Raw genomic sequence first — 12,305 nt, forward strand, 5'->3', positions numbered from 1 at the left:
AGGAGCGCCCCCCCGCCGCCCGCCCCGCCGCCTCGAAACGAAAAGACGATTTACCCATCACTGAGCCTCTGCTGTTTCCTCGCATACATTACCATCAATGCCCGGCCTGTGAGCGTGTGTCGGGGAGGGGGGAGCGGCCGCGGGAGACGGCGGCGGCGGGCGGGCGCGCAGGCGGCGGGCGGCGCAGGCCCGGCGCGCCCTCGGCGACGCTCAGCACCTCCCCGTCACTGGCGCCGGCGCTCCCGGGCCATCTCCTCAGTCCGCACCACGCTCACGCTCAGCTCAGGCCGGGCAGCGGCGAACCGGGGGGTGGGGGGGAGGGGGCAACACGACGCGTCCTGCTCGCCCCGCGGACAGCGCGACTGCCTCCTCCGCCTTCTCCTCCTCCCGCTCCGCCGCCTCCTCCCCTCCTCCCCCCGCCGCCGCCGCTGGGTCCTTCGCCGCCTCCTCCTCCTGCCGCCGCCGCCGCCGCCGCCGCTGGTGCCGCCGCTGCCGCTCCACCAACTACATCCGGGCAACTCGGCCGCTGCGGCCTTCGGAAACCCTCGGCAGTTTCCGCCGCGCCCCTCCTCTCCCACCCTCGCGCGCGCCGGAACGCCGCCTTCGGCAAACCTCGGCTCGTCGCGGCCCTCCTCTTCCTCCGCGGCCTGGCTCGTCTCCTCGCGACCCGTCCGCTCTTTCCGGTCGCCGCTACCGGTCCGCACGCGCCCTTTCGGCCGCCGCCGTTCCGGTTTAGGGGTAGTCGGGCTCGGGGAGCCGCCCGAGGCTGGTCCCGGGGGCCCCGGGATGCGCGGGGCGGGCAGCGTCTATGGGAGGAGGCCGGTGGGGCGTGCGAGGAGCCATCGCGGACTAAATAAGGGCGGCTGCGCTGCTGCGCGTGCGCCCGGCGGCGCGGGGGCGGGGGGCGCGCGGAGGAGCGCGCCGGCCGCCGCCCCCGCCCCCGCCCCCGCCCAAGCGGGCTCCGGCCGGGAAGCCCGTGGTTGGGCGGCGGGCGGACGGTGAGCCGAGGTGCTCGTTGCGTGCGCGGCGGCCCGAGCTCCCTCGAGGCCCTCTCCTCGGAACCGGGGCCTCGCTCCCGCCTCAGACCGGCGGCAGACCCAGAGCTAGGCCTTCGGTCTCACAGAAGTAAATCATCCCCGGAAGCTCGGGAAAAGAGCAGGTGGTGTTCAGGGTCACCGTGCTTTGTGCCCGAAGCCCGTGCGCCTTCGAAGACCAAGGTGAGGACCCGCGGAGGAAGGGCCAGCGCCGCTGCTTTGAAACACCCGATGAGCCTGCTGATGTAGGGGGACACTCATATTTTCCACCCCAGCCGCGCCCTCCCTACCGTCTCCTATATTTCTCATTTTTTTCTCTTTTAGCTCGTCCGCGCTCAGATCCAGTCATCTGGAGTTTGTCGCAGGTGAACTAAGGCCTGGTGGTGGTGGTAGTTTAGTCGCAGAGTCCTAGCCAACTCTTTGCGACCCCTTGGACTGTAGCCCACCAGGCTCCTCTCTGTCCATGGGATTTTCCAGGCAAGAATACAGAAGTGAATTGCCATTTCCTTCTCTTGGGGATCTTCCCAACCCAGGGATTGAACTTGGAATTGCAGGCGGATTCTTTACCAATTGAGTCACCAGAGAAGCTCCAATAAGACCTGGGAAGTGCTAACGAGTTGCTGCAAATTGAATTTTATAGACGGCTACAGGCGCAGTGGCATATTTAGAGGGGAAAATATCCAAGTATACTCCCCAATTAAGCTTTACGTGTGTGTGTATGTTGGTGTGTGTTGGTGATGATTTAGTCCTTAAGTCGTGTCCGGCTCTCTGTGACCTCATGGACTGTAGCCCAGCAGGCGCCTCTGTCCATGGGGTTTTCCAGGCACACGAATACTGGAGTAGGTTGTCATTTCCTTCTCCAGGGGATCTTCCTAACCGAGGGATGGAGCTCAGGTCTCCTGCTTCGCAGGTGGATTCTTAACCAACTGAGCCACCAGGGAAGCACAAATAAAGGCCTCGGGGCAGGGCGGGCGGGGCGCTAAATGTGCTCAAAATTGAATTTTATAGACTGCTACAGACTCAGTGGCAACATGGGCATATTTGGAGGAGGAAAATCCAAGTATACCCCCCCAGTTAAGGAGTGTATCTGTGTGTGTGTGTTGTTCGCTCAGTGGTGTCAGACTCTGCCACTACACAGTGGCGAATAGGAGTATTGGAAGAGTGAAAAAATCCAAGCTTACCTCCCAGTTAAAGGGGGAGAGGGGTGGCGGCGGTGGCGGTGTGTGTATTGGTCGCTCAGTTGTGTCAGACTCTTTGCCACCCCATGGACTGTAGCCCGCTAGGTTCTTCTGTCCATGGGATTCTCCAGGAAAGAATACTGGAGTGGCTTGCCATGCCCTTCTCCCAGGGGATCTTTCTGACCCAGGGATGGAAGCTGTTTCCTGCATTGGCAGGCAGGTTCTTTACCACTATCACCACTATGAGAAGCCCAACCTTTACCTGAGGATGATGGTATTCAGGTGGTTTTATTTCTTCTGCTCTAAACTTCTTGTAAGGCAGCATTAACTACAAAGGATAGTAATAAACGTAAACTAAATATACAGCCATTTACATGGAAGAAAAAGGCAAGGTAGGAAACAAATCAGAAGAAACAAGATCCCTTCAAAAATCAGTATCAAAAAATTGATTTAAGTGGTATCTAACCGGTTACATTATTGCTAACCTAATCAAGAGATGGGATGATGTGGGAGGAAAGGGCCAGAAATCACAACTGATGGGAAAAAAATTTTTTTAATCAGGTAGCCTTATTTGTCAAAAGGTCAGATTTTTGCTGTTTGGGAGGACCAGTAGAGGCCTACTTAGTGCCCTCTGATGCTGTCAGTAACTAAGAAGAAAACTGCCAGTGACTGAAATGGAAGAAAAAGAAAAATGGGAGTTTTAAGTGCAATTTTTAACACTTTTGTAACAAGACATCACGTTGGAACAGCACAGAAAATAGTACAGAAGTCTCATGCACAAACATCTTGAAAGCTGGCAGCAAAATTTATTACTAATTTCTTGTTCAGTGATTGGATGTCTGCTGAACCTATTACACGCCCTTTGATCAAAACAGCAAACTGGGCTGAGCTACAGAGAGAAACAGCTTTAGCAGTGTACAGTCTATACCGGTTATTCTGCATTGGTGAGTTCGCTTTCTCACTAAAATTTATTTGTAATACCCAGATCAATATCCATAGTATTTCTGGACATTCATGGTAGAGAATGTGACTTGCCTGATAGGCACTGATGAGGGTAAAGACAACAGTCTTATTTCATTTCTCATACTAATGTGTAAACACACATACTAATGTGTAAACAAATGTGGTTTTCACGATACACACATAGTCATGTTTTTAGCATTTTTTGTTGCTTTTAACTGGTGACTTTCCTGTTTTAAGTGCCCCTCCACTCCCACCCCAAACACCGTGCTGAACTATTATCTAGTACCCCTAAGCGCAAGACGGCTGTGATGTTCTTTGTGGAAAAAATGTGTAGTACATCGGGTTGATTTAGGTATATCGTTAGTGCTCTTGCCCATGATGAGGTCAGTGCTGATGAATCAACAATATATTAGATAAGATGTCTAAACAGAGGCTTCCTTGGTGGCTCAGCAATAAAGAATCCACCTGCAGGGCAGGAGATGCAGGTTCAATCCCTGGGTCTCGAAGGTCCCCTGGAGGAGGAAATGGCCATCCACTCCAATATTCTTGCCTGGAAATTTCCATGGATAGAGGAGTCTGGTGGGCTACAGTCTATGAGGAGGCAACAGAGTCAGACAAGGAAGTGACTACACCACCACCACCACATGTCTAAACAGAAATCAGTTGAATCAGTTCACGAAAATGTGGTCAGAGTATCTCAGGACCCCATCCATGTGTTTATTTCCCCAGGAGCAGTTCAGCGTTCCCAGTGGCTAGAACACAGCTGCCTCAGATGATGAGAATCGACTATTTACTGAAGTACATATCTAAACGTTAAACCCATTTTTTAAAAAATTTCACTTCTGTAAGAGAATCTGATTCCATTATCTGTTGTTATGACTCTTCTCTTCCTCTACTTTACCTACCTGACCCGTGTACCCTGCTCAATTCACTGTATGCTTGAGGAAAATGAGCTGCCAGTATTCCTCACCCCTTATGTTACTGAAAGCTCAGTCTCTGCACAGGTGCCATATCAAATCCTGGAGACAGTTTAGAGTGAAGAAGAAAATAGCTTTATTACTTCACCAAGCAAAGGGAAACACACCAGGTTTCTCCCTAGAAAAACTGTGTGTCCCAACCCCAGAGGACTTGATGTTGGGGTTTTATAACAGTGGTTTAAAGGTGGGGTCTCTAACAAGATTAGGATGTGAGCGTAACAAGTTGAGGATGTGAGCCCACCAGGCTCCTCTGTCCATGGGACTTGCCAAGCAAGAATACTGGATAATCTTCCCAACCCAGGGATAGAACCCATATCTCTTATATCTCCTTGTATTGGCAGGTGGGTTCTTTACCACTTGGGAAGCCCTTCATCTCAGGTGGACGGCCTCCTAATCTTGATGGTCCCTTTAATCTTGCCTCAGATTGTTTCTTGTATGCTCCTCCCTTGATCTGCCCTTTGGAGCTCAGGGAAGGTCGTGGAGGCTGAAGTCTCTCCTACAAGAAATAGGGAACAGAAAGGCCTCTATGCCGGGGAGCCTCACTGAGCCCTGCTCAATTTCACCTCTCGCTAATTTCTCTTAGATGTGTACCCTACCCAGCTGTTTAACATCTTCCAAGCCTGACATTACATCCTGAGTCTTTGCTGTGTTGCTTCTTGTTTCTGTAAGAAAATAGAAGGAATCAGAAATGTGTAGCAGCTCCGGCCCACTCCCACCCTTGCATCTAGCAACGTTCATCTGAATACACTACTAGCCTCCATAACTGGATGGACAGTCCAAATTCCTATCCAAGACCAAAATGGCTACTTTTATATCAAGTTCCATTTTACTCTTGGAATTGTCCTCCTGTAAAACTTTCCTCACTCAACTTGATCATTTTTGTCTACTTATGAACATTTTAACAACCGCCCTCCAGGGAAAAAGTCTTGATCATGTCTCCCTCCGAATACTACCCCATTGCTCTGATCCACTCCTATACAGAAAAACTTGCATGTCTGCTACTCATTCTTGAACCCGAAAGTCAGACTTGATCCCCAAACTCCACTTAAACTTATGCTCTGGATCCTCAGGAGCCTCCATGTTCTCAAACCCACTTTTCATTTCGCAGTCTTCATCTTACTTCACCTGTGAGCTGCATTTGATAACTCATAGCTGATTACTTACTCTCTTCCTCTTGAAGCTCCTTTTCTTGCCTGCTGGAATTCCACTCTCATGTTTCTCTCCTGTTTTCTAAATGATTCCTTAGTCTCCTTGCTGGCTCCTCCTCGCCTATCTTAAAATCCACTAATGGCTTCCCATCTCAGAATGAAAGCCGTGGACTTTGAATCTTACCGTGGTGTACAAGGCCCTGTGTAAACCACTCCCACCCACGTTATCCCCAGTTTCACATTCAGGACTTTTTTGCTTGCTCAGTCTTCTCCCACCTCTCGACCCTCCACTTTACTCTGCTACACCAAGCATGTCTGGGTCTCAAGACCTCTACTCTAGTATCCTGCCTTCCCCTTGGCACCAACTTTGCTTACGCTATGTCCCTCCTCAGATCTCTTTCAAAAAGGTCAGTGCTCTGAGAACTATGTAAACAGCACCCCACTTACTCTCTCTTACTCTCCCTTACTCTGCTCAATTTCCATTTATACCATTTGCCCTATAATGTCTTGTGTATTTCATTTAATGGTTGGTTCTCACTAGAGTGAAGGCTCTATGTGACAGAATGAGATAAATATTTGTTGAATGAAAGATTTAACCACAAAAATGTGCAAAGAAAGTAGCAAAATATTGTAAGTCTCAACAGAAAAAAGGTATATGGTTTTATTTCTGCTTGCTCTCTAAAACAAACAGGATCATTAATTATTAATTCAGTCCTGCTATCACAAATTAAATGGGGAAAAGCTGGATTATCCCTAATATAAGATACTGTAAAAGGTAACATTTGAAAATGAATATAAATGTGCATATGTAGCTAATCTTATGCAGATTACTTGCATGCCTTTCTAATGAGAGCTCAAATTTGTAAATGAGCAGGAGATCTGTATTTCAACCAATAAATTAATACATGTCAGCCACTACAGGGGAGAACTATCAGCTAAAGGCATCGGTGACCCTGATTTTAACACCATCCTCTTGGTGGAGGAAGAATAAAAAACTCATGTCCTCAAGCCTCTAGTTGTAAAAGAGACTTTAAAAGGTTTTGCTAGACTTTTTAAAGGGTCACAAAAATAAATATATTCCCTGAATTTTTACTGACCTCTTTTCATTTCTCTCTTTTTCTCTCCTTGCCTTTCTGTCCTGTGCCTTGACACAGTGTAGTGATTGAGAGCATGGTTTTTGAAATCAGAATGACATGATCTAGTGCTCTGGCTACATGGTTGACTGATTAGCAGTGTAAAATTGGGCAGATTACCACAGTCTCCAAGATTATGCTTCCTTGTCTCCAAAATTGGCTTCATTGGGTATAGGGCTGTCTGTAAAAAGTGAATGAGGTTCGATAGATAATTTAGCACCACATGGCATATATATGCTGCAGGACAATCTTAAAAAAAACTGTGAGGAATTACCCACAGAACTTAGAGTACAGCCTGAGTCATAATACTGTGCCTCTCATGTGAAGTGGATACTCAGACATGCTGCATGGGCGACCCCAAGTTATGGACCAGTCCCTGCTCACAAAACCGCAGTATTCAATGTAATTTGCATGGCACTGTCTGCTCGTATGTAAGCACATACTCACTGATGAAAATTGTAGTCTGACAAAGACATTGTTTAAAGTTTCCCGTGTTAGGTTTTAGGAGGTTTTCTTGTGGCTTCATCCAGGAATGTGGGATCTTAACTACCCAACCAGGGATCAAACTCACACCCCATGCAGTAGAAGCACAGAGTCTTAACCACTGGACCGCCAGGGAAGTCCCAGGCTTTACTTCAGATTACAGTAAAGCAGGCTGGATCCAAAAAGGAAGCACTCCATTTTACCAGGAAGTCACCCCCAAACAGCCAGTCATCCAACCAGTAAGGGAGACAGCACCTCTTGGGGAGGAAGTAGAAGTGCTGCAGTGATGGTACGCAGGCCTTACTGCTCCGGTCAATCCATCCCTGGTTTATCCAGGTCATTCCTCAGTGTAAACTTTCCTCTGCTGACTTTGCCCAGCAATATCAAACCTTAGGAGAAAGGTGAGCAACTTTTCAAATAGGAAAACTGTTTGTTTTCAGAAATGTTCATTGTATCTACTTTTTACCAGTTTTACTCTTTTTGTGAACAAATGGTTTTTAAATTTTTTTTTAATGTTAGGAACTATATAAACTAGCAAAATTTCTCCCCCCAAAAAGCTTATCACTGCCTGTAAGGCTTCTCTTTCACCCTTCAGCTATTTGTCTTTGAATCAAAGCAGAGGGAAAGCCTAAAAGTGGTTTCTTAGGACCCTTTTAGTCCGTTAAGTTTTAGAGAAATTACACCATTTGGTATGTTTGGTAAAGCACAATTTGCCTATAAGACTGGTGAATTCTAGGACTTCCCTGGTGGTCCTTTAGTGAAGAAGCCACCTGCCAATGCAGGGGACACGGGTTTGATCCCTGATCCAGGTAGATCCCACATGCCTCAAAGCAACTAAGCCCATGCACCACAACTGGGCTCTAGAGCCCAAAAGCAGAGAAGCCACCGCAGTGAGAAGCCCAGGTACCTCAGCAAAGACTAGCTTTCCACAGCTAGAGAAGGCCTGCTCAAAGCAGCTAAGACCCAGCTCAGCCAAAAATAATAAATAAATTTTAAAAATTAAAAAAGACTGGTGGGCTCTAGAGGCTCTAATGCAGTTTGCAATGATTTCTTGTTAAAATAAGGGTTTGTCCAGGTCCTGCAGATAGCAGTCACTACCCCTGTCAACACTCTCCCTACAGGATATCATGTCTGCAAAACCTTCCATATCTGTACTCATATACAGATATTTTGTTCCATGAACTCCTGGGATATTGCAGGATTGGGGAAATCATAAGAGGTATAGTGGGTTTCCCTGGTACCTCAGCTGGTAAACTGCCTGCAATGCAGGAAACCCCAGTTCAGTTCCTGGGTCAGCAAGATCCACTGGAGAAGGGATAGGCTACCCACTTCAGTATCCTTGGGCTTCCCTGGTGACTCAGCTGGTAAAGAATCCACCTGCAATGCGGGAGACCTGGGTTTGGAGAAATACTATGATACCACTCATGTCAATGTCCAGTATTTCCTAATTAAGCTTCATTTTAAGATGGGATAACTTCAGTAGGGATATTCTTTTAAGCTCACTGTCGGCCTGTATTATGTGCATTTAGGCCACTGCATTAAACCATGGCAGCAGGGAGCACACGGGACTTATGAGCAGGTGTCTGTACTTGCAGCCCAGCCCAGCGCAGCAGGACCATATGACTCCATCGGCACAGCTCCAAACTTGTGTTAGTGTTGACTGCTTGATACAGGTAGTGTGCAACTGTGTGGTACCAAATTCCCTCCTTTTAAAATGTTTTTCATCTGACTTTTCATCCTTCCTTGCATCATGAAGCATACTTTTAGAAAAAGGGATATTCATCATCTATATATTTAAAAAGCCATCTTATATCAACATTAAAAAATTTCATCTGCAAAATTGTAAAATCGATTTTTGTTGTTTTTCTACATGGAAAGTTACTTTCCTGTCTGAAGGAATATTAAATGTATATTTTTACTTATTTGACTTCACCAGGATTTAGCTGGGGCACCCGAGATCTTCCTTGCAGAATGCCATCACTTAGGTGTGGCAAATGGGATCTAGTTCCCTGACCAGGGGTGGAACTCAAGCCCCCTGCATTGGGAGCACAGAGTCTTAGCCATAGGGCCACCAGGGAAATACCCTATTCAACGGAATATTGACCTGTTTATATGGTGAATAGATTTACCTACAGAACACTACCAATATGAAAGCTCTCTGTGGCAAAAAAGACTTCCTGCCAGTATCTTTTCATTCTTAGTAGAACGCTTGATTTTTAGTGGGACTATCTCTGTCCGGAAGACTGTATTTCCTTACTTCCCTGTATCTTGAGGTTGCCATGTGATCAGCTTCTGTCTAGCAGGATATAAGCAGAAGTGCATGAAACTTCTAGGGAATCCTTGAAGAGAAAGGGCTATTCCACCTCTCCTTCCTCTGGCACAACGTGATGTGATGGCTGGAGCTTGACTAGCCATCTTGAGCTGTGAAGTGGAAGCCATGTGCTAAGGGTGGTTTCCTGGCACAGTGGACAGGCATATCAGCCCAAGAGAGACTACCGACAGCCAGAATTTTTTTCTGTGAGAGAAAATAATCTGCTATTTTGGTAAGCAACTGTAACACGGGATTTCTTCTTGCTCGTAGCTAAGTCTAAGTCTGCTCTCAAATATGGAAAGAAAGATCTGAAACTGCGTTGTGCTGTGCTCTAAGTTGTTTAATTTGGAGTGGGTGATCATGGCATCTCCATTTGATGAAGAAATTCAAATCTGAATAATGTCCCCACAGTAAAAAAAAAGAAAAAGAACAATACAGCTCACTTCAGTCTTTCTTCACAAAGATGTCGGTACCTTTACCGTGATGTTCACTTCATTTGAAAGAATAATATGTCTTGACAAGTGAAATAGATTATCTAAAGCAAAATACCTTGATACTTTAAATTTGCTAACAAACAGACTCTGTTGTATTTATTTTCAATTCTTGTGTCTGTTGCATTTGTGGAAAATTCATGTTCAATGAATTCAGGAAATTAATGTTGAATTAATAGTAAGTGAAGTTTGTATTGAAGATTATTGCTTCTAGAGGGCTGTTACCTTATTTCTTGATCTAGATGGTGGGTGCATGTATATTTACTTTATTTTTAATCCATTAAACTGTACATATGGTTATGTGCTTTTCTGAATTAATATATTTCATTAAAATGATTAAAATGTAAATTTTGTGGTTTCTTTAAAAATACACCTTTCACTTGTTTGAAGCAAATATTTTGTTTTTTTACAAAAAGAAATGTAAAATATAAAATTCATATTATTGTTAACAAATTCCTCAATAATATATTTCTTTGATTAGCAATTTTTATCAAGTATATGTGGTTTTTTGTTATTGTTGAAACCTTTCAGTAATTGAACTAACTACATAATTCCAGAAAGTTAGCAGACTTTCTCTATATAACATCCACTTTAGCCAAACCCTTAAATAAGTAGAATCTAGTTGAAATAGAACCACTTTACATCTTGTAGAGCAAGCCTAGGATGAATGAATTGCTAGATTAGATTTTATTACAGGTGCAGTAACATTCTAAGACATATTTCTGTAAAAGTACAGCATCGTAAAAGAGTGTTAGTCTCCACTAGTGTGTTTGAACAAGGCACTGTAGATTTTGAGTTTTAGTTTGCTATATCCATATAAGATGTACACTAATCCCTGCCCTCCTACAGTTACAAAAATACAGTGAGATATGTGCACATCCATTGAACAAGCACTTCATAAACCTATTGTTATTAATATACAGATTTAATTTAACCTTTTTTTCCTCTGCCCCTTCTAAACCCAGCTTACACATTGGGAAGTTTTCAATTCACATACTGCTGAAGCCTAGCTTGAAGGATTTTGGGCATAACCTTAACTAGCACACAAAATGAGTGCAGTTGTTCGATAGTTTGAACATTATTTGGCACTGCCTTTCTTTAGGATTGGAGTGAACAATGACCATTTCCACTCCTATGCCCACTGCTGAGTTTTACAATTTGCTGACTTACTGAGTGCACCACTTTAACAGCATCATATTTTAGGATTTTAAATAGCTCAGCTGGAATTCTATCACCTCCACTAGCTTTGTTATAATGCTTCCCAAAGGCCCACTTGACTTCACACTCCAGGATGCCTAGGTTAGTGACCCACCATCATGGTTATCCCGGTCATAAGACCTTTTTTGTATAGTTCTGTATATCCTTGCCACCTCTTAATCTCTTCTTCTGTTAGGTCCTTACCATTTCTGTCCTTTATTATGCCCATCCTTGCATGAAATGTTTTCTTGTTATCAAATTTTCTTGAAGAGATTGCTAGTCTTTCCCATTCTGTTGTTTTCCTGTTTCTTTACACTATTCATTGAAGAAGGGCTTCTTATCTCTCCTTGCTGTTCTCTGGAACTCTGCTAAAGATGAAGCTCCAATACTTCAACCATTTGACGTGAAGAACCGACTCACTGCAAAAGACCGTGGTGCTGGGAAATATTGAAGGCAAAAGGAAAAGAGGGCAACAGAGCATGAGATGGTTAGATAACATCTCCATCTCAGTGGATATGAATTTGAGCAAACTCCCAGAGAGAGTGAAGGACAGGGAAGCCTGGTGTGCTGCAGTCCATGGAGTTGCAGAGAGTCAGGCACGACTTAGTGACTGAAAAACAACAATTTAACATGGACATGGTCCAGGTTGATCCAAGTTCTCTGAGGCCTTATGTGTCAGCAGAGGGGGTATATCAGTTGGGTTAAGCAGTACTAGCTGCCTTTCCAGGCACTCTGACTTCTCAGGAAATTTGCACAACACAGATTTATCCCTCCATCCCCTCCTAATGCAGTGTGGGTCAGGTGGATCTCTTTGATGGCCCTCCTACCAAGAGGAGAGACATGGGACTGGGGATGTGGGATGCCTACATTTTACAACTCTGCCACCTTAAAGTCCTTTATTAATACTTCCAGCTCCCCTGATAACAGAGAGTTCAGACCTGCCCATTATAGTCCTATGTTCTTCCCCTCAAAGCCCTCGGGCCAGAACTGTTTCTGCAGCCCCATCCCACTTTCCGGGAAACATGGGTGCTTATGACACTACCTGGCACAAAAGGCAGCTTAAAAGAGCTACTTGATTTAAAGCAGGAATTCTTATGAAATGGCTTTAAGATAGTCTGAGAATCCCACTAGATTTTATACAAAACTCTGGGCTTGTGTTGTGATGTTTATTTTTTCATAAAGAGAATCCATTGCTTTCTTTGGTCTCAAGGGGTACTCAAAAAAAAAGTTAAGAATTATGATTTAAAGTGAGATTTTCCTGTTGGTCCGGTAGCTAAGACTCCAAGCTCCCAATACAGGGGCTTGGGTTCAATCCCTGGTCAGGGAACTAGATCCCACATGTTGCAACTAAAACCCAGTTACCCAAATAAATATATGTTACTTTTAAAAA

At 45.2% G+C, this 12,305-nt stretch overlaps 1 protein-coding gene and 1 long non-coding RNA gene across 8 annotated transcripts in view; one reads left to right on the forward strand and one right to left on the reverse strand.

Moving 5' to 3' along the window:
- WAC (WW domain containing adaptor with coiled-coil) overlaps positions 1-872 on the reverse strand; it is an 81,708-nt gene extending 80,836 nt beyond the window's left edge. For 3 of the 7 annotated variants that reach the window (XM_018057212.1, XM_018057209.1, XM_018057208.1), the window contains exon 1: positions 55-165. In XM_018057212.1, the coding sequence (XP_017912701.1) occupies positions 55-95 (41 nt within the window). In that variant the 5' untranslated portion in view covers positions 96-165. Of the gene's footprint in view, positions 1-54; positions 190-612 lie in introns of those variants that run through there. The other 4 variants (XM_018057213.1, XM_018057210.1, XM_018057211.1 and 1 more) reach the window with 3 other exon arrangements.
- LOC102168462 lies at positions 98-10,067 on the forward strand. Its single transcript, XR_001918965.1, has 4 exons — positions 98-104; positions 553-738; positions 859-1,217; positions 8,446-10,067. It is a non-coding gene; the product is annotated as an uncharacterized LOC102168462 (long non-coding RNA).

Source organism: Capra hircus, chromosome 13, assembly GCF_001704415.2.
Source record: "Capra hircus breed San Clemente chromosome 13, ASM170441v1, whole genome shotgun sequence".
NCBI lineage: Eukaryota > Metazoa > Chordata > Mammalia > Artiodactyla > Bovidae > Capra > Capra hircus.